This window comes from Pantherophis guttatus, chromosome 8 (assembly GCF_059756535.1).
Source record: "Pantherophis guttatus breed Tessera chromosome 8, ASM5975653v1, whole genome shotgun sequence".
NCBI lineage: Eukaryota > Metazoa > Chordata > Lepidosauria > Squamata > Colubridae > Pantherophis > Pantherophis guttatus.
This window is the reverse complement of record NC_142070.1, coordinates 20,626,400-20,647,281: the sequence shown is the minus strand read 5'-3', so window position 1 is coordinate 20,647,281 and position 20,882 is coordinate 20,626,400. Positions and strand designations below refer to the sequence as shown.

Sequence of the window (20,882 nt, the reverse complement as noted above, 5' to 3'; positions counted from 1 at the left end):
TTCATGCTTATTATTTCAATCTATGAAGTTATTCTTATCCCAGTTAGTCTCTCAAGAATTGGTTTGCTAGATGGTTTATCTGGCCCATAGTAAAATCCTGGAGTCATTTGCAGGATCAGATCAATATACTGCACATTGCTACCTAAAGTGGAACACATAATAACAGCCTCCAGTCAAAATACTCTGAGATGGAGAAGGCCACTCTACATCTTTCTCCTCCCTGCCAGGAAAAATACAACCCTAAAAATGTACAATTTCTTCACTCTTCGTCACAGCTCCTTAATGTGAGCAGATGTGATGAAATGTGCACCTGGAGGAGGGAGGGGGGAATTCCAGCAACAGCATCATGGTTTCCCAAGAGGAAACAGCAGATTTCAAAAAGAAATCAAACTGGATGGGGAGGATGGAAGAGGTTCAGCCTAGAATCTCTCAGGATATGTCTATTAGGTTAGAGTAGACAGTTACAGCTTTAGTCTGGGAAAGATTCTGTCCATTAGATGTAAGCAAATAAAGAATTAGACTCGATTGAATTTCACCGTGTCGGCTTTCGACTTGGCCTTGGTACCATCTCATTCTGCCAAGTAATAAGGCCAGCCTTAACTGTTGGAAACTATCATGGTAACTTTCTAAATCACTATTTCCTGAAGCCATCTCTTCAGGAAGTCTGCTTACTGGTCTGCTTCCTCTTTTAGAGAAATGAAGCAATCTACGTATACGCAGATGCATATTACAAATGCTGAAATCCCAGACCAACTTGCATATACCATTTCATACATGTCAGTTTGATCCAGTTAGGCAGTTTGCGTGAGAAGTTATGGTTAAAAATGAGCATTATGAAATGGAGGGGGTTTCACTCATTTTGTTGCTCAGTACGTGAAAGTAGTAAAGTGATGTGTTAGAATCTCAGCTGTTGCCCAAACTGCCTACAAAGTTTCCTAAATTCTGAGAACACCAGAAGAAACGTGCCAAAGGGAATGTCTAGAAGCCGTGCAGAAAAAGTCATATGTCAAAGTGAGCCTCTGACAGCACAGACATTCTTTATCAGGTCTCTCTCCTGCAGAATTGAATACTTGGACTGGGCCATCAAACATAACACTATCCCCCATGAAGAAAGAAAGAAAGAAAGAAAGAAAGAAAGAAAGAAAGAAAGAAAGAAAGAAAGAAAGAAAGAAAGAAAGAAAGAGGAAGGAAGGAAGGAAGGAAGGAAGGAAGGAAGGAAGGAAGGAAGGAAGGAAGGAAGGAAGGATTGTAAGCTGTTTGGGACAGTAATGTTAGCAGGGTAAAGTCTCCTTCAAGCCGAACTCTACTACTAGTCCTGCTTTAGCCACAAAAGCCAGCTGTGTTACTTTAGGCCAGTCACTCTCTCTCAGCCCAACCCACCATAAAGGGTGATTGCTGCAGGGTAAATAAGAGAAGGAAAGTATACTGAATGTCTTTGCCACCCTGAATTACTTGTAAAAATAATAAACGCAGGATACAAATAAATAAAAATAAATAAATAAATAAGACTTAAATAAACCTATACCAAGTACCCTATGGAAGCCAAGCTACCACTGTTTATGTGTAATAATACTAAAATTAGAAGCTGCTCAAACTCTGTCTGTCCAGCATGCATAAAAAGATCAAAGGGTCATCTTTAAAAACACCTGTTGTTCCAAGTAAGCTCACTATGTAAGTGCCAGAACAAGAAATAGTTGAAGAGCAGATATCTGATGAATGGATACTATAAACATGCATTGATCTTATATAGTGGAAAAGTAGGGATTTTAAGGTTCATTTTCTGATGTATTTCGTGGGTATATAAATACAATGGGAGTTGAGACTTGCATGATTAGGTACAGAAGGACGGGAAAGTAACTGAGAGAAGGTTACTTGCAAAATGCAAATACGTTCTTCTCAGTTTCACTTTATACACAAATGTGTATAAATTAATGCCCTACATTAGACAGCATTAGATTAGATCTACTATTAGATCTGATCTTTATTTCAAGGCAGTGACAACATGATCTGAAGTGAGGAGATATTTTATTTTATTTTATTATTTTTTATTTAAAACATGGGTATATCCACCTGGCTTAAAATGAAGCTTTGGCAGTTTACAACCTAATGGTAAAAACTATATACACAAGTGAAACAAAAGTAGTAAAAGCAGATCACTCTCTGCTGATACTTGAGTTCTCTGGTATGCACTTCCCTGCAGGGAGACAACGCTTATTTGGATGGTCCCTGCTCCCCAGTATCTAAGGGATCCTATGGGACATTGGATGCCACTTGGAATGAGTAGGTGACTTTGGCCTTGGATAGGATTGCACCTATGCAGATTCTTGTGGATCCAACAGGGGCCTACCTAACAGATGGCTAAAATGTCACTGGAGAAAGACAAAGACTGTACTCGCAATGGAGAAATGGACTGTTTAGAGAACTTGCATAAATGTCTAAATTGACTTGGATTAGAGAGGCAGAAATAACGGTACTTTTATAAAAGAGTGGAATCCCTTTATGGACATTTTGCTGAAAATTGATAAAAATGAACTGGTGATTTCTGGATTTATTATTTAATAGGGTTTGAATATGAGAAGATGGGAAACATGTTATGTAATTTTGAAGCTTTTTATTTTTCTGCCCATATTGGGTCTGCAGAGAGCCTATTAGTGGTCCTGTTTAGGATAACCTGGTCCCTCCTAGGAAACATTTGTTCGGCGTTGTATTATTCTAGTCATCTGTTGAATAAAGTTGTTTAGATTCTTTCAGAATTGGAATCTAGCTCTACAGGTCCTGTGGAGTTGCCTAAGGCACAGTTTTGCCCAGTTCGATGAGAGAAGTTGAAACCTGTTGGCCCTGATGAAGTAGACATCCTTGGAACTGTGTTTTTGGCCTCCTGTATTTGATCCCTATCCCTCCTGACTGGTAGTTCCCATGGGAGGTGACAGGCAATGGGGAATGCTTCTTGTGAGAGGGGGGTGATTCCTCTTACTTTGAAATAGATGGTTTCCACCTCCACTAAGGTGGGTCAATTATTGGACCCAGTAGAACTTGACAAAACTAGATCTAGTCTCCAAATTTGCTATTCTGGAAACAGAGTTGAGAAGGTGGTTGGCTTACAGCTCCAGAAGGCTCTGGGGGAAAAAAAACATTATCTGGACCACTTCCACTCAGGATCCAGGTCTTGCCATGGCACTAAAACAGCAATGACTACGTTTGTAATGATTTTTGACAGACTTGGGATGGAGGTAATGCATCCATTCTGGCATTCCTTGATCTCTCAGCGACCAATATTGTTCATGGTATTTTTCTGGTCTGGTTCGGGGGATTCGGAGCAGGAGGCACTGAATTACATTGCTTCTCCTTTCTCCAGGGCCAGTTCCAGTCAGAGATTCCTGCTCTGTGGGTCCTTCAGAGCTCTACTCACTCCTTGCTTCTATTTACCATCTATGAAGCCATTGGGGGAATTTGTAAACTATTAAACCTAAATGTGATATCAGTACTCTGATGGCACTCAATTTTACATCTCTACCAGTCTACCTGGTAGGCTGACCAAGTGTTCTTTCCCAGTCTCTCTCATAGAAAAAGAGAATTGCTCTACAAACCATACATAGGTTGTTGCCTCAGTAGATCATACTTTTTTCCCATCTGATCTGATATTTTTACACTCTGATGGGCATCGGCTTTCCATAGCCTCAAAGATATCCTTAAACTGGAAAGGCCATAGAGATACATAGAATGTGCACTAGAATAGATAGATGAATGGCTCTATGTGACAAGATTCAAGGCTTAAAGCAGAAGAAAAAAAATGGATAGTCAAGCTGATATGGCCTAAATCATGACACAGTCCTCCATACGGAAGTTATATGAGAGAAAAGAGAGCCAACCCTCTCTTTAATGCTGATGTGTAGCATAATAGGTATAATGAAAAGGGAAAGCAATGTTGACAGTTACGATAAAGAGGAATGGTTGCACATTTTAATTATAGCTGTCTTTGAATCTATTACTAAGATGTCCCATGACTCATTCTTAATATTTACTTTCTTTCCCAGGGCTTTTGAAACTAACTTGTGAAATAGTGCTTTGTGGTGTCCCTAGCCCATTTGTCTATTGCTTTAGTTGCCAGCAGGATTAGTTAGTACCTGTCTCTCTGCCACTTCACATGTAATGCAGTATGTAAGAATATATGTTTTATCCCACTGAGCTGGCATTTTCACCTCATGTCTGCATTGGTTCCGCTTCCCTTGCATGCTTGTTAGAGCTCTACAACCCCATCATTGGAAAAGCCATTAATCCTCTAACACGTTTTGCATTTGACAGAACTGATCCGCTCATGAGCTTTTTAGACTGTGAATATATAGGTTTAACCAGACAACCAGAGTATGTTGATTTCAGTCACTCTTGTCATGCAAGCTAGTGCAAGCTAGTGTCTGTTTTTAAAAAAATTGAATAGACCTTGATGTAAGAAAACAGACTTGTAGTAAAGGCACTTCAGCCAAATACTTAGCAAATATGAAGGTACCTGCAGTAACTGCTAATAGTGTGTATGGCTCCCCAACAGTCTCACCAGGAACGTTCTTTGTGCATGCTCAATTGCACAAGCAGACAATCTGGGAAAACTCTCAAAGAACTTGTGATGAGCCTTCAAGACGAATTAGCTGCCTCAGTGCTTTCCATAGCATTGTCTTGCGTGTGCTAATATGCTATTCAAAGAACCTCTTTAAATGTTTTGGATAACCACAGTCTACAGTGTATTCATACTACAGGTAGCCCTTGTTTAATGACCACAATTGCTAAGAGAAATTGTGACCATGCTTCTGATCTTACCTCGGATTTGCTTTTTTTTTTTTTTTTAATTTGATTTATATGCCGCCCTTCTCCGGAGACTCAGGGCGGCTTACAATGCGCTAAGCAATAGCCTTCATCCTTTTGTATATTTATACAAAGTCAGCTTATTGCCCCCACAACTGGGTCCTCAATTTACCTACCTTAGAAAGGATGGAAGGCTGAGTCAACCTTGAGCCTTGGCGAGATTCGAACCTGCAGTAATTGCAGGCAGCTGGTCTTAATAACCAGCTTAATAACAGGGTGCCTTAGACCACTGTACTACCAAGGCTCTTAGACCTGCAAAGGTCATAAATGCAAAAATTGGTTGCCAACCAAGGTTATTTTTTCATTACTGTTGCAACTGTGCAAACATGAGACAATCACAAAACAACTATTCAGATTGGCTAGTCTCTACAGACTTCTCGCCAAGGTCATTAGCCCTTTGCTAATGTTTTCCACAGAAGTACGGTAGATGCCTTCCAGCAAATCACTTTTGTGCAAGTGAGAGGTGGAACCGAGACACTTCATGTATAACAAAGACCTGAGATCCAATCCAATGTACTCACATATATAGAGACTGCAAAGTCACATAATAAAGAATGGAAATGTTAAGTAAGAATCAGTATGTTAGACTGGCATTTGACCCAGGTTCCAGTCCACTCTCAGCCACAAAAGCTGATTAGGTGACTTCGGGCCAGGCACACTCTCTAACACATTTACCCATCCATGTCTTCACTGTTCTAAGCATGTTTCTGATTGCATGCAAAAAATTGTCTGAATGGGTTCTATGAAAGGAAGCTTCAAAAATGTCAATTCACCATTCCTCTAAGAATGATCTATGAAAGGGCAACTACAGCCCAGAAGCCCAGTTCCTAGAAATGAGAAAATGAACAGCACAAGTTTCACAGAACTTAAGCAATTCAAACATGAATTTTACCACTGTGAACCCAGTGAGACCAGGAAATTCTAGAGATGGACTTTTGTCACAGAGTCCTCATGTAGAAGGGCTTATTATCTTAAGCTCATTTGAAAAGAACACTGGAAAAAAATGGCCAAACTAATTTCTACTGACCACTTAGGCCGATATTCCAAATGGGACAAATTCCAAAAGATAATTATATATTAATCTATAATAGCAAATAGGGACAAAATAACTCTTATGTGCTATCTGAATCTTAACATGGATTTTGACTTTAAGCTCATAACCACTTATTGTACAATGAAAATGTATAAGAAATGTATAAGTTTAAACCTAGCCTATGTTTCTAAAGAAGAAATTTCCACATAGAGAATTGTTGTTAAGATGTCTATTCTAAGTAGGAAACTTTTATTGTATTTCCACAGTTTGTAAAGCTACCATTATGACCATTAGCTGTCCAAGAAAAACTGATGTTTAGTCTTGCAAGAGGTAAATTGCTTATATTTTTGATCAGGACTAATGAAGAGATTGTGTGACCATGACTTTTTGGATTTTTCCATATGACACAACATGCCATTATCAATATTTTATGTTACGTGCAATTTGGAAAGTACTTAATTAGTTGATTAGTCAGATTACCTGCTCTGAAGTCACATATGTTTATTTGGAATAAAATGAGTGTCTGTCACCTAAAGAGGAAACTTCACTCTTTTAGGATTACTGTTGCAAGAATAATTAACTAGCACAACATAATTTGACTTCTACTTAGTATAGTATCTAAACTTAACTTCCATTTCTGTTAATACTAAAGCTTCATGTAATCCTCGATTTATAACCTTTCTTTTAATGATTGCCTGATGTTACAACAGCACTGAAAAAAGTGACTTACAACTGGTACTCACACTTACAACTGTCACAGCATCTCCATGATCCTGTGATCAAAATTCAGCTGCTTGGCAATTGGCATGTATTTATGATGGTTGTAGCATTCCAGATCATGTGATCAGCATTTGTGACCTTCCCAGCAAGCTTCTGACCAGCAAACTCAATGGAGGAAGCCAGATTCACTGAACAACCATGACAAAGAAGTCATAAAATTGGGCATGACTTGCTTAACAACTGCCTTGCTTAACAGTGTAAATTCTGGTCCCAGTTGTGATTGTAAATATGTTTTCCTCTACTTTTGTTTTTTGTTTATCTAAGATCACAAATATTTACCAACATTGGGAACAATTCTACACTCAGCTGGATTTTAAATGTTCATCCTTGTTTGTGCCCAGATTCCTGAGTATTACCTGAATCCTATCCATTGTGTATAAAAGCATAATAGCTTAAAACCATAATTCTTTCTTTATTTCATTTTAAATCCCTATTCATGAGGGCCTTATAAATTCATCCTCAAATCACTCATTTTTTTTCTTCTCCTCCTCCTCCTCCTTCTTTCCTAGCTTTTTCCTAATGAAAAAAAAAATCACAGATCTCCAAACTTTATCCACAGTTCTATACAAGGTTTGTTGGTTGGGTCTAACAAACATATTAACCATAGATGTTAGAACTGTTCTCATAAACTCCTTATTGGTTTCAACATATAATGTGAACCCACTTGACTTTCAAGAACACTTTGCAGATATTACTCAGTTGCTGCAAGGATTTCTCAGATTTCCCTTATTTAGGGAGAAACCACAATTCTTTCAGTAAAGCATGACAATATCATACTACTCAGAAAAAAGCAGAACCATAAGATCAGTGGGTTTGTGCATGATAGGGGCTCCTATTAGGTAATACTATGGCATCACTACGGACATAATGATGTCTTGCTATTATGAAGCACTCCCTTTCCTTTAAGCTGCAGCTTTAACACCTTTTTGAAAAACAGAATGGCATTATAGGTATTCCATTTTACAGCAATAGTCGGCAACCTCAAGGCCTGTATGACCCTCAAACCTCTTATTTGAAGTTTAAATAACTTCTCCATCCACAATTGCAGAAAATTGGCAACTTGTCTCCCCTCCAGCCTTTGTCAGAAAATACATAAAATCTGTAGTATACACATCGTCATAAATTGTCAAGCATTAAAGTAAAAACCCAACTCCCTGAAAAAATGAGGGGAGAGGCCTATAGACAGGAAGAGAATTGGGATTAACTCCATAGACCACAAATATGGTTTAACTTGCCTGCTGATGCCCTCAGGTCTTTAAAAAAACAGCAACAATGAAACTCACTTGATTCATCAGTGACCTACCACTGTTTCAGTAACTGAGCGTTGCATCTTGTTTTAAGACATCAACAAAAAGACTTTTCCAATTAAATAAACATTCCTCTAGCAAACTTCTTCTCTTGCTCACAGCAATCGCTGTCATTTCCTAAAGCATTTTCTCCCTCCCTTCTGCATTCTTTAAGGCTTAGAACTTGTTTTTCTAATATCGAAAGCAGTTGATTCTATGATTCTAAGTATCTGCCCTGTTTAAAGAAGAAGGAAAGGAGCAAACTGATTTTCTTGACTATCTTTGAAGACCCCAACCTTGGATTTTGGATCGGAGCTGAGACTAAAGGAAGAAGATACAGGAGGGGTCATTGGGAAAGGCCAACCAGATAATGTCAGCCAGCTTTCATAAGTTACCCAGAACCCTCCCAGGAATGGAAGGACCCACAAACTACTGTAATTATAACTTCTGTTCTTACTCTAAGTTCTGAAGCTCCTCTTCTGCTTGGTCATGAACGTGCCGGTAGCTCATCCTCCTTCTGTCTTCCATCTCCACTCTGCCCATCCACCAGGGTTGCTGCAGCTCCTTTTCAAAGTACCACTGGCCACAGAAAGAAGGATAAAAGAGATGGCAAACAGGTCAGCATCCTTTTTTTTCAGGGTCAGCTTCTTGCTGTTCGTGATAAACAGTACAGACACCCTGTAAGACGAGCAATTCTCTCTGGAGCTTGAACAGAGTGAATGAGGAAGTGAAAACAGAGTCCCTCCCTGTCTTTGACAAAGTGCCCTCCCTGGCCTCTCCAGCTCAGTGCAGGGAAAAGGGGAAGCTGCCTGGAGAATGCAGCTAGGGCTGTTTCATCTCTTCTTCTGTCCTGCATCACACAATAAACAGGCAGGGCAGCCCGAATGTTAGTTGGGAAGGTTATGCGACCTACATTGTAAAGGGGAACATCTACCATATACCACTACTTACCTGTTTATGGACACCAAAAGGAGTTTTCCTATGTTTACAATTTTATTATTAAGAAAACAATAACTGAATATTCATGGAAGACACTATATCATTCCAGATTTATTTTTAAAAAACCAGGATGTACTTTTACTTTAGAGTAACAGCAAGACTGTATCATAACTTTTATGTTCTCTCACCCCACATTTTTTCCTATTTCCAAAGTTTTTACTTTGGACTTTTACCTGAATATAAAGCAACAGAAAGATTTCTTCTTCTTTTTCTTTTTCTTTTTTTTTTTTAATTTTCTGGCATCCTTGGAAGTGGGGAAAGCTTAATTTAAACCCCTATGAAGCATGATGAAAACTTTCTTCCTGTTTTACTCTTCCTAACTACCTTACATGCACAATTGCAATAAGGACAGAGAGAAAATTCCTTACAATCCTGGAAAAATGAACAATGAAAAAATGAACTTAAAATGAAGTTACAAGTTTTGTTAGATTTGCTTCGCTACACACAGACACAGACACAGACACAGACATACACACACCATTTTTTCCCCTGGAAGACCAAAATAACCAGTCAGACTGTATCAGGGTTGCTGAGCTGTTGGCTGTTGCTTGCATGCTCTATCAGCTGGGTGCAGAGATGGCACTAGATTCTGCTGACTTTGCCAATTCAAACAGCAAACTAAAATAGACACCACGACAAAGAATCAGTCTAGACAAATAAAGTTATTTTAATTGGGAATAGACTTTCCTCCTATCATTTACTTTTTTCATATGTTTTCTGTTTAATACTGGAGGAAGCATGTAGGCCTCTGATTTCTTTGAGAACATAGCTTTCTCTAGCATAATGCTCCCTATGAGACAGGCCTGCCCTGCCCTGACATTTTCTAAGCACACCATGTCTTTCTAAGTACAGTTTCTCACTAGACTTATTGTTCTCGGGTTTTATATCCTTGCATAGACTTTCCTCTTGGGCTTTGAGCCCAACTTTTAATCTCCTGTAGTGCTAACACCCTTTTGATGGTTTCTCTAGTAGACACAGTAGGAATCTTTCTCTCCTACATTCAGCACATACACAAATACAAACTATGAATCTCCCACGTAGTCAAGTAGTGTCTGCAAAACAACAGACCAACAGACCGTAGATAGCGGTTTTGGTACTTCGCAGATCCTTTAAGTGGGAAAGCTTTACACCTGAGACTTTTCGATGTACAAATATCATACTGTAATATAATATATAGTTTATTAGCAGCAAGAGACTGACTTCTGTTTCATACTCAGTTTATCTTGAGGATTATTGCTCAGGAAGAAAGAAAAAAAGGAGTCTTGTAGAATCAGTGCTATATAAAAAGATCCATTGTATAGAACAGGGGTCAGCAACCTGTGGCTCCGGAGCCGCATGCGGCTCTTTGGGCCTTCTTCTGTGGCTCCCTGTCAGGTGATCCCACCATTGGCTGGCCCCACCCCTCGCCCTCCTCTCCCAGTCACTCTTCGCCTGGCCTGAGAAGGTAAGGGCGATGGCGGGGGATGGAGAAGTGGCCAGGGCAGAGACAGAGAGATACAGAATGAGGGTGAGAGAGAAACAGACAGACAGAGAGAGATACAGAGAGAGGGAGGGAGAGAGGGGGGAGAGAGGGAAGGAGGGGAGAGAGAGATATGTCAAAATGATTTTGTGGTTCCCGGTGTTTTTTAACAACTGGTTCTCTGCCCTAATGACCGGCTGGGTAGGCGTGGCTAGGGGGGGTCATGTGACTGGTGGAAGTGAGTGACATTGAGTTGTCTATGCCCACCCAGGTTTTGTGGCTCCCGGTGTTTTCTTTTCTGTGGGAAATGGGTCCAAATGGCTCTTTGAGTATTTAAGGTTGCAGACCCCTGGTATAGAATCATCAAATCACTAACTAATCCAACTGCCTACTACACCATGCAGAATTATTAATGCAAACATCTCAGTGAGTCCTATATGAATATATTCATCCTGCTTATATAATCTAGTTATATAGAGTCTATTATAGATTATATAGTTGGGCCCTTCTATCCTAGTGTGTTCCTTTGACATCCTTTTGTTCAAGGGAAACAAATGTCACATCACCATCAGAATATTTTCCCTGTGGTAAGAGCAGAGGTGGGTTTCAGCAGGTTCTGACCAGTTCTGGAGAACCGGTAGCGGAAATTTTGAGTAGTTCGGAGAACCGATAGTAAAAATTCTGACTAGCCACACCCCCATCTACTCTCTGCCTCCCAAGTCCAAGTTGATCGGGAGGAAATGGGGATTTTGCAGTAACCTTCCTCTGAATTGGGGAGGGAATGGAGATTTTACAGTATCCTTCCCCTGCCACGCCCACCAAGCCACGCCCACCAATCCATGCCATGCCCACCAAGCCATACCCACAGAACCGGTAGTAAAAAAGTTTGAAACCCACCACTGGGTAAGAGGTCTGTTTACTCATTGTATGAACTGCCTTTGCCCCATTAAGTTGGCTCTAAGTAAGATGGATGTGAAAGTGCTACTTCTTATAAGTAGGTGATTTCCAAAGAGGAAGTACTAAATATGGCAAGTGCCTTTCATTGTGTACATATTGAATTACTTTTTATTGGTAATCAAAGCCTCAGCTTACTTGTCTTACCTCTAGCTTATTTTTTCTCTGCACACTACCAAAGACTGTTTAGATATCATTCCAACAGAACAGATGATATAGTTTTTCCTCTCTTCCATTCAATAATATTCAGTTTAGAAAGGAACTGTAGAAGACAGAGAGACACCAATGATCTGTATTCAGAATGGTCTACACCAGGGGTGTCAAACTCGATTTCATTGAGGACTGCATCAGGGTTGTGTTTGACCTCGGAGGGCTGGGTGGGCGTGGCCAGGGTGGGCATGGCCAGTTCAACATCACTTGTGTCGGGGGCGCTTGTGATGGCCCGGGTGGGGCTGGGGGATTCATTGTCTCCAGCTCCGTTTTTGGCTGTGATGGCCTCCTGCAGCTCTCTGCCAGCGGAAACGGAGCTCCCTTTTTACTGGCAGAGGCACCACGGGCCAGTCCTTTGCTGGTTCCAGGGCAGCCCCGCGGACTGAATGTAAGGACCCCATGGGCCGGATTCAGGCCTTGAGTTTGACACCCCTGGTCTACACAATAACCAACAGAGCCTCATTAGCAAGATAGTCCATCTTTGACCTGAAAACCACATTAGCCCCCAACCACACTGACAAAATAGGGTAGCACATAATGCAGGCACATTTCCCTATCAAAGTTTTTTGGGAGGAGGAAGACAAAAGACAGTTTTGCTGAGTAGTATTTTGATTTATTTGTTTTTGATCCTGCCTGAGTTTAGGAACATTCAACAATGTCACGACAGAAACAAAAAGAAAAGAATTACAGAAAGATAAAATCCAAACTGCAAAGCAAGAACAAAAGCATGAGAGAGAGAAAAAAATAAGAATCGCAAAAGGCAATGCTGCTGAAAAGCTTTTTGAAACAGCTTCCTAAAATCTACTAAGAATCCATTATGAGGTCAGTAAGGAGCCCATTTCACAGCATCAGCAGTGCTACAAAAAAAGCATCTTAATTTCAGCTCCCCAAGTGTTGAGTCAACAAGGAGACCCTCCCTATATGTTCCAACAGCCCAGGCCAAATTCAGCTGGAGATGATGGCCCCTTAGATACTCAGGTTCCTAGCCATGAAGAGCCTTATAGCTCCTCAAAATAGAAAATAAACAACCATACAAAACCCTCCTCACCTACCTACCAATTCTAAGTCCTGCCCGCTTGTCTAACAACACTGCATCTGTGCCCTGCCCACCACAGCTTTTCCCTGCTTCAAAATAGACGGTGAGAAATAGATGAATAGCAAATCATTTAAAGCCAGGCTAGATAGGCTTAGCAGTGTCTCAATATCAGAATGGATTTTATTTGCCGACGTTCTACATTCTCCTTCCTCCACACGAGTGCAGTAGTGGCTTCTTCAGGGAAATCAGGCTCTTTTCTTAGATTTGTGGTTATGGCTCCCACCACCATCCGCCCCCCCCACTATAACCAGGGGAAATAGAAGTTACTGCATGACCAATTCAGGAGAGAAAACCATTGATGCAGATTAATCAGAAGGAAGAAGTAGAGAAAACAGGCCATTTTGAGCACAGAATATAAAAATAGCTGCCCCACAACAAGTTGGTTATCTGACAAGTCTGCTAAGGGTATGGCAAGAACACTGACTATGCTGGAATGCTCATATAGCGCTCTAGGGGTGCATCTATCAGCACTTTGTGCTGAGCTCCTGTCTGCTGTTGTAGGACATCCACATAGTCCTCTTAGGAGAAGTATGTCAAAAAGAAAGGGCCAATTGCCGCTTTTAGTACCTCCTAATCCCTAATCAATACATTCAACCTGAAATTGAAATTAAGAGCCTTGGTAGTACAGTGGTCTAAGGCACCCTGTTATTAAGCTGGTTATTAAGACCAGCTGCCTGCAATTACTGCAGGTTCGAATCTCGCCAAGGCTCAAGGTTGACTCAGCCTTCCATCCTTTCTAAAGTAGGTAAATTGAGGACCTAGTTGTGGGGGCAATAAGCTGACTTTGTATAAATATACAAAAAGGATGAAGGCTATTGCTGAGCACATTGTAAGCCGCCCTGAGTCTCCGGAGAAGGGCGGCATATAAATCAAATTAAAAAAAAAATCCTGCCATGTAAACGTGGAGTATACTTCAATTTAACAAGAATGTTGTTTTTGGGTGGCAGCAGTTACTGATTTTAGTCATGGTCTTTTGTCCCATGAAATAATAATGTCAATAAAAATGATACATAGCTATCTGGCAGAATCAAGGTGACCCTTGGTGATTTCTGCAGCTATACAAGATAGAACTTGATTTGTACCCTTCTGACAGACTACAAGATAATCCCAAAGTTGTAAACTAGAGTGGAAGATGTAAAAACATCCTAACGGTATACCACTTCTGCATCTTTGCCAAAAGCAAGATATCTAAGAATCCATTTTGCAGAAGAGAATTCAAAGAGGTGATTTCTTCATGTGCATTCTAAGGTCATAGAGAGCATTATGTCATATTCTTTTTACTGCAAATATATGTATTTCAGTAATGCTGCATACTACAGATGGACTATCAGACTGTAGGCCAACTTTACATGTTTGAATGTTGCATTCTGTGAGATTTTAAAAAAAAACAACCTCCATTGCAAGTCCTAGCACAGGTTCCTCTTCCAAGAAAGGTTGGTGCAGTGGTTGGTACAGTCAGCAAATTCACTATATGGACAGAGTGTTTTTAAATGCAGGTGATTCATTCATCATAAGCATCAATACTCTACATCAACCTTCAGCTGCTGCATGTGCAGATGAAAACTAGTAGACCAAGTTCAAAAGAAAGGGGCATGACAGCTATTTTAGTTCAGGAGGATGGCCATCTGCCAAGAAAGATCATTTCTAAGTACAGTAGAAATTTCCACTAGGTGGTATTTGCATAGTATATCACCTCTGCCGAAATTTCTCTTTTGCACAAATCCTAAAGAGATAGGGTCTTCATAGGTGGCTTCACCTGGTTGCTTTGATTTGGGTTTAGCCAATAAAGCAGGAGACTATAATGTCTTCCATGGCAGGAGAAAGGAAAATAGCAATAGCACTTAGACTTATATACCGCTTCACAGTGCTATATAGCCCTCTCTAAGCAGTTTACAGAGTCAGCATATTGTCCCCAACAATTTGGGTCCTCATTTTACCAACCTCGGAAGGATAGAAGGCTGAGTCAATCTTGAGTCGGTGAGAATCAAACTGCTGGTAGTTGGCAGAATTAGCCTGCAATATTGCATTTTAACCACTGCGCCACCACGGCTCACACAAATGTAAAGATTAATCATGCAAATCCTGTACTTTACCTACTTGTGTCAGTCCTAAAATGTTTAGATTATAATAGTATTTGCATGATTGCATCCTCACTCATGTATCAGCATTTTGGCATCATTGTGGCTTACTGCAGGCTCCAATGAAGACACTGAGATTGACAGCTAGATTGGAAAGAGTAGGAAAGTTCAGCCTGAAGCAGATTTTATTTAAATGCAAAACGTTTGTTGTCCCAGAGTGGCAATTATACTTCAAATATAAGGGATTTTTTTTTCTATACCAAAAATGAAACAGGACACACGAGATAGCCATAATTTTGTTTGAATTGTGAGCTTTACAGAGGTAGCTGACTAGTGTTAGCAATTGATCTATGGGTCAGGATGGGCCTAATTTGATTTATTTTTATATCATTTATGTACCCAGTTTTAAAAATGCAATAGACAATGTTGTTGTTACTTAGTTGCAAAGTTGTGTCCAACCCATTGCGACCCTATGGGCAACTTTCCTCCAGGCCTTCCTGTCCCCTACCATTCCCCGGAGACCATTTAAGCTCAGCAGTAGACAATAAGTAGTAGGAAACATAATTAGAGGTAACATATCCAGGTTGCAAAAATCCAGTTGACCATTACATGACAGCAAAGAGTTGTTGGTGCTGCTGTTTTAAATTTCTTTGCTGTGATCTAATTACCATCTAGATTTGCAACCCAAATATGGTTGATCTGTTTTCTTTTCTACTGCAAATCTCCACAAATTCTTTCTTTAGGAAAAAGCCTCTCTGCAACCATATCTGCTTGAGGAGGAAATCTTTCACAAATGTTAACTGGATTACCTTGACATGCAAATACTACCAACTGCAGAGGGATTATCTTTAGCTTCACTATATTATTTAAAGTTTAACTGCTGTTTGGGAGTCTGTCCTGATCCCATCAATAATCAACCACTCCCAGCTAATTCAAGTTGGTTGAATGAATTTGAATGCATTTACTATCATATTTAATAGTAAGCGCACCAGCGTGCCTACCGTCCCTGTCCTATTGTTCCCATTTATCTGTACTTACTTCCCATGTTTATGTTTATACCTATACCTGCTATCTTGTATATATTTGACAAACAAACAAACAAACAAACAAACAATAAATAAATAAATAAATAAATAAATAAATTTACTTTAACTCTAAGCCCAGCAATAAAGAAAGGGTACTGATTCATGTTTTTTTTTTTACATAATTAGACTTAGATTTAGAATAACTTTAAAGGTAAAGGTCAAGGTTCCCCTTTCACACATGTGCTAGTCGTTCCCGACTTTAGGGGGCAGTGCTCATCTCTGTTTCAAAGCCAAAGAGCCAGCGCTGTCCGAAGATGTCTCTGTGGTCATGTGGCCAGCATGACTAAACTCCAAAGGCTCACAGAACACTGTTACCTTCCCACCAAAGGTGGTCCCTATTTTTCTACTTGCATTTTTTACATGCCTTCAAACTGCTAGGTTGGCAGAAGCTGAGACATGTAATGGGAGCTCACCCTGTTACGCGGCACTAGGGATTCAAACCACTGAACTTTGGTTACCACCTTTAGAGCGCTCCATGGCTTAGGACCTGGTTACCTACGGGACCGCCTACTACCACCAATAGCCTCCCACCGGCCATCGACCAAACAATGTCGACTGGCGGCCCCTAAGGGGAGAACCTTCTCTGTGAGGGCACCTACTATCTGGAATGAGCTCCCCCCGGAGATACGGAGGATCTCGGACCTGCGCACCTTCCGCCATGCTCTCAAGACCTTTTTATTCCACCAGGCGGGCCTGGCCTAATCTTTTCCCTTTTTCTTTTTAATATGAAAATTTTAATCTATTTTTAAATGATTGGGATGTTTTAAATCTGTCTGGGCCAAATTGTTTAATTCGGTTTTATTCTGTTTTTAAATTTTGTATTTATGTATTTTATCGTTTGGCTGTTCACCGCCCTGAGTCCTTCGGGAGTAGGGCGGTATATAAATCAAATAAAGATAAAGATAAAGAACTGCCAACCTTTCAATCGACAAGCTCAGCATCTTAGCCACTGAGCCACCACGTCCCAGAATAACTTTATTGTCACTTTAAATGTACACTAATTGGCATACATTAAAATTATTGAAAGAATTACGAGTGCTAGTGCAACAGACTGCAGCAGAAGGAAATCAATTTTCCTTCTGCTTAATTTATTAGTTCATGTGGTTCCTCCTTTCAACTGTTTGTGTAATGTTCAGCATTTCTTTGTTTCCCATTTCTTCTCTTTTCCATTCTGTACTGAGTCTTTTAAGCTAAATATAGGTAAGCTTTAGTATCTTTTCTGGCTGGAGAACAGAATAAAAGGTTTTAAAGTAAAGTACTATAAAAATACTAAATGTAATAAATATCAGCCTGACTTTTGCTGGAACCAGAATAGTGGACTAAGGAGGAATTAAATCAGACAATAAACTAGCAACATAGTGACAACTTGTTACATTTCTAAAACCCTATCTGGAGGCTTTATGTTCAGATAAGAGCAAGAAATGGCGTCCATTTTTATCTTCCGTGTCTTCTGACTGGTGATCATGGATGTTGTCTACTAGTCTACTGTCACAGTGTCCTAGCTGTCAAAGACATGAGAAATAAAAATTTCTTAATCTCACCACACATGGACACATGCAACTATAGTTTCACCTGGGAAAATGTGGACATCCTAGATCAAGCTAAATCAAAAAACAGAGAATTCTTGGAAGTTTATCATTCATACAAAGTAGCCATCCATAGACATATGGAAAGAAGCCATATTTACACACCATTCAGAAGAGACAACAAAAACCTAAGAATAAACAAGACCAGGAACATCTTCTCCAGAAGCCAACACTCAGATAAACAGGGATTAACATCAGATAAACAATCAAACAGAAAACTATACCCTGATCAATAAACTATCAAGAAGAAAACTACACCCCACCAAAACTTGCAGAGCAAGTTATAGGATATAAACAGAGAGCAAACTCCACACTCTCTCACAATGATGATGTTGCCTAACTTTGGTTAATGAAACATCTCGAACAAACAGCCAAGCTCAGAAAGCACCAAGGATTTCACAGTTCAGTTCTGAACTATGTTTATTCTCTTTTAATCTCTTCTACATATATTCTCTTCTGGAAATGAAGATTTCAGAAAATTCCAACAGTAAAGAGGGGAAACATTCTCATTCATACTAAATCATTCATGTCTTTGAAGAAAGAAACAAAAAATAATTCAGTCACTTTTTGTGTATTGATTTTGTGTTGTGTAGGAAAGTAAAGTTTCCAGCTATGAAAAAGAAACATGGTGCAAGTACTGAAGGGATAAAGGTCTTGTGTCTTTTCATGAAAGGAAGGGTGTGCAAACAATACCCAAAAGTGTGTGTGGGATTGCAGATTCATACTCTACCCAGCAATCACAATATATATCAATGTAACCACAGAACCATATGTTAGAATGATTATTTTCTTTGCACATTATCAACATTTGCAAAGGATATTATAATCTTGTACCATCAATGAATTGTTGAAGGGTTTTTTTCTTGGAGAATAAATAAAAGGGTACACTTACTGAAAACTAAATAAAAGGATTTGTTCAAAGAGATGGACTTTACTATGCCTTTGCTGTGCAGAGTTTTTCAGAAGTTGATGGAAATGTGCATAAAGTAGTGTTGTGTGAATTTTAAAATACTGTGCATGCTGTTCATATATTACAAAACAGATGGTGAATGTTTTGTGGATGGTACTACCTTGCAAGAAGAATTACATTTGGTGGCCTTCTGGACTGTATTTAGAACTCTAGTTCCATCCCTTGAACATATAATTCCTAATGTTCGGCATATACTTTCTCCATATACTAGTCAGGGTACCCTTTCAAACATGATTATGTGATTTTATCCCCTCTTATTTTGGTAAAAGGCCACATAATCACTACTTACATGTATGAAACGAGAAACCAAGAAGGGAACAAATGGGAATCTGAAACACCACTGGCATTTCCAAGTCACTGACAGCTTGATTTGTTGCCAAATGCTTATTTAAAGTCCCAAATGCTTTTCCTGGTCATTGCACAAAAGATTTCTAAGATGAAAAGGGCCTCCATTCCATAAAGGAAATCAGGAGTTCAAAAGACCTGTTGGGTGGCATCCAATGCATCATATACTGTATATCTCTATTCCCCCATCATCCCCCTGGCAGGACTTCTGGCCCTTCACGGTAGTTGATATGAATAATGAATCTCTGTTCTGTGTCTTCCATTTTGGGTTAAGGTATTTGGGCCATGATAAAAACCAATACTTTGTCACATTAACACCTGGCTGCTTAGCCTATCAGAGTGGTTGTTATAAATAGAGATCCTCTCAAGAGGTGTAGTCTTACCTGGAACATCCATGTAGGAATATTAAAAGCTACAATTCGTGCTTGTCTATTACTTGGCACTTCTTATTGGTTTTCTTTTTCCCTCTGAGGAGAAGAAAGAAAAATGTTTGTTGTACTGCCCTGTGATACAATGTGCACTAAGACAGAAATACACACTTAGATCCAGAACAAATACTATCTTGTATTTCTCCTCTTGTGATCACTAGAATCATTTCTATGCAAGTTTTGGTGTATTCGGGTCTTTTCCCATGTAAGATTGAGAGTATCTTGGCGACGTTTCGACGAGGTCCCACTCGTCATCTTCAGGCTGGTGTCTTCGGCTTCGTGCTTGTGCAAGGAAAGCATGATCGAAGCTGCCGTCTCTCTATAAATTCTGGTGGGGAAGTGTGGGGTGCTGGCTTTGTTGCTGTGAGCGGGTTGGTTGTCTGTGTCATTACATCTTGATTGGTTGATGGAGTTAATGATTGCAGATTAGTCAGCTGTTTCGTAACATCCTGTGTGGTGAGGTTCTTGATGTGTGCCCATTAGTCTTTTGTGTTTTAACGACCTGGGTAATGGGCTGTGTGTTAACATCCTGAGTTCTAGTGTTGTGATATCCTGAGTTTTTTGATGTAAGGTCCTGAGCAGATGGCTGTGATGCCACATCCCGGGCTTTGGTTTGGCTCCGAGTTTGAGGTCTTGCCATGTGTTCATGGTGTGTCAGTTTGCTTTGTGTAGGGATCGGAGAGGGGTGCAGCAGCTGGTGATGCCGCCGTGGTCTGGCTTCTGGATGGTGGTTGTATTTCGTCTATGGGATGGGTTTGGGTTTGAATCTAGTGAGAATGTTTGGTGGTGGTGTCATGTGTTATCTTGGGTCATGTGTTAATCTTTGTGGCTGGGACTCTTCTGTTGTCTAGGGCTAGTTTTCAGATGTCCGGTAGGCAGGAGGTATCATCGTGTTTATTCATGTTATGGGGGTGTTTCTCTATTTCGATGGCTTCCATGATTATTCTCTTGTTGAATCTATCTATCACCCTACCTACCTACCTACCTAATAAAACCAGTTTTCTATATTTTATCAAAAGCAAAAGAATGAGACAGTGTCCAATCTGGGTTGGTCACTCGGACCAGAGCAGTGGTGAAATCCAATTTTTTTTACTACTGGTTCTGTGGGCGTGACTTGGTGGGCATGGCAGGAGAAGGATAATGCAAAATCTCCATTCCCACCCCACTCCAGGGGAAGGATACTGCAAAATCTTCATTCTCACCCCATTCTGGGGCCAGCCAGAGGTAGTATTTGCTGGTTCTCCAAACTACTCAAAATTTCCGCTACCAGTTCTCTCAAAATTTCTGCTACCGGTTGTCCAAAACCTGTCAGAACCTGCTGGATTTCACCCCTGGAGCAGAGATTTTATCTTCTGAACTTTCGGACTCGTGCTGGAGCCCATCTTCAGGGAACTTCTCTCTAGCAGAGTGTGTGAGATAGAGGAAAGTTCCCTGATGGGCTCCAGCCACGAGTCCAAAAGCTTGAAAGTTAAAACCTTTGCTCCCAATGACCGACTCAGATTAGACTCTGCAACGTTATTCAGGGGAATGTATATTGGCCTTCATTCGTAAAAGAATAAACTCTACTGAGGTTTGTTTTGATGGCTAGTAATGTTTCCAAGTAAATTTTATCTTGCTGATTGTTGCTATGCTGTCCAAGTGGAGAGAGCATTGGCTTGCAGCCAGTGTTGTGTTTTGATGACACCTACCCACCTCCAACTCTGATGGTTCTACGAAAAT

The 20,882-nt window shown here is 40.2% G+C and overlaps 1 protein-coding gene across 1 annotated transcript in view; it reads right to left on the bottom strand.

Annotated features, from left to right (window-relative positions):
* The window catches only part of DAPP1 (dual adaptor of phosphotyrosine and 3-phosphoinositides 1), a 41,478-nt gene extending 22,231 nt beyond the window's left edge, over nt 1-19,247 (bottom strand). The window contains exons 1-2 of the mRNA XM_034442161.3: nt 19,119-19,247; nt 8,411-8,532 (exon numbers count right to left, since the gene is read on the bottom strand). Coding sequence (XP_034298052.1) covers nt 8,411-8,532; nt 19,119-19,127 — 131 coding nt within the window. The 5' untranslated portion in view covers nt 19,128-19,247. The remainder of the gene's footprint in view (nt 1-8,410; nt 8,533-19,118) is intronic.
* Nucleotides 19,248-20,882: the final 1,635 nt, after the last annotated feature.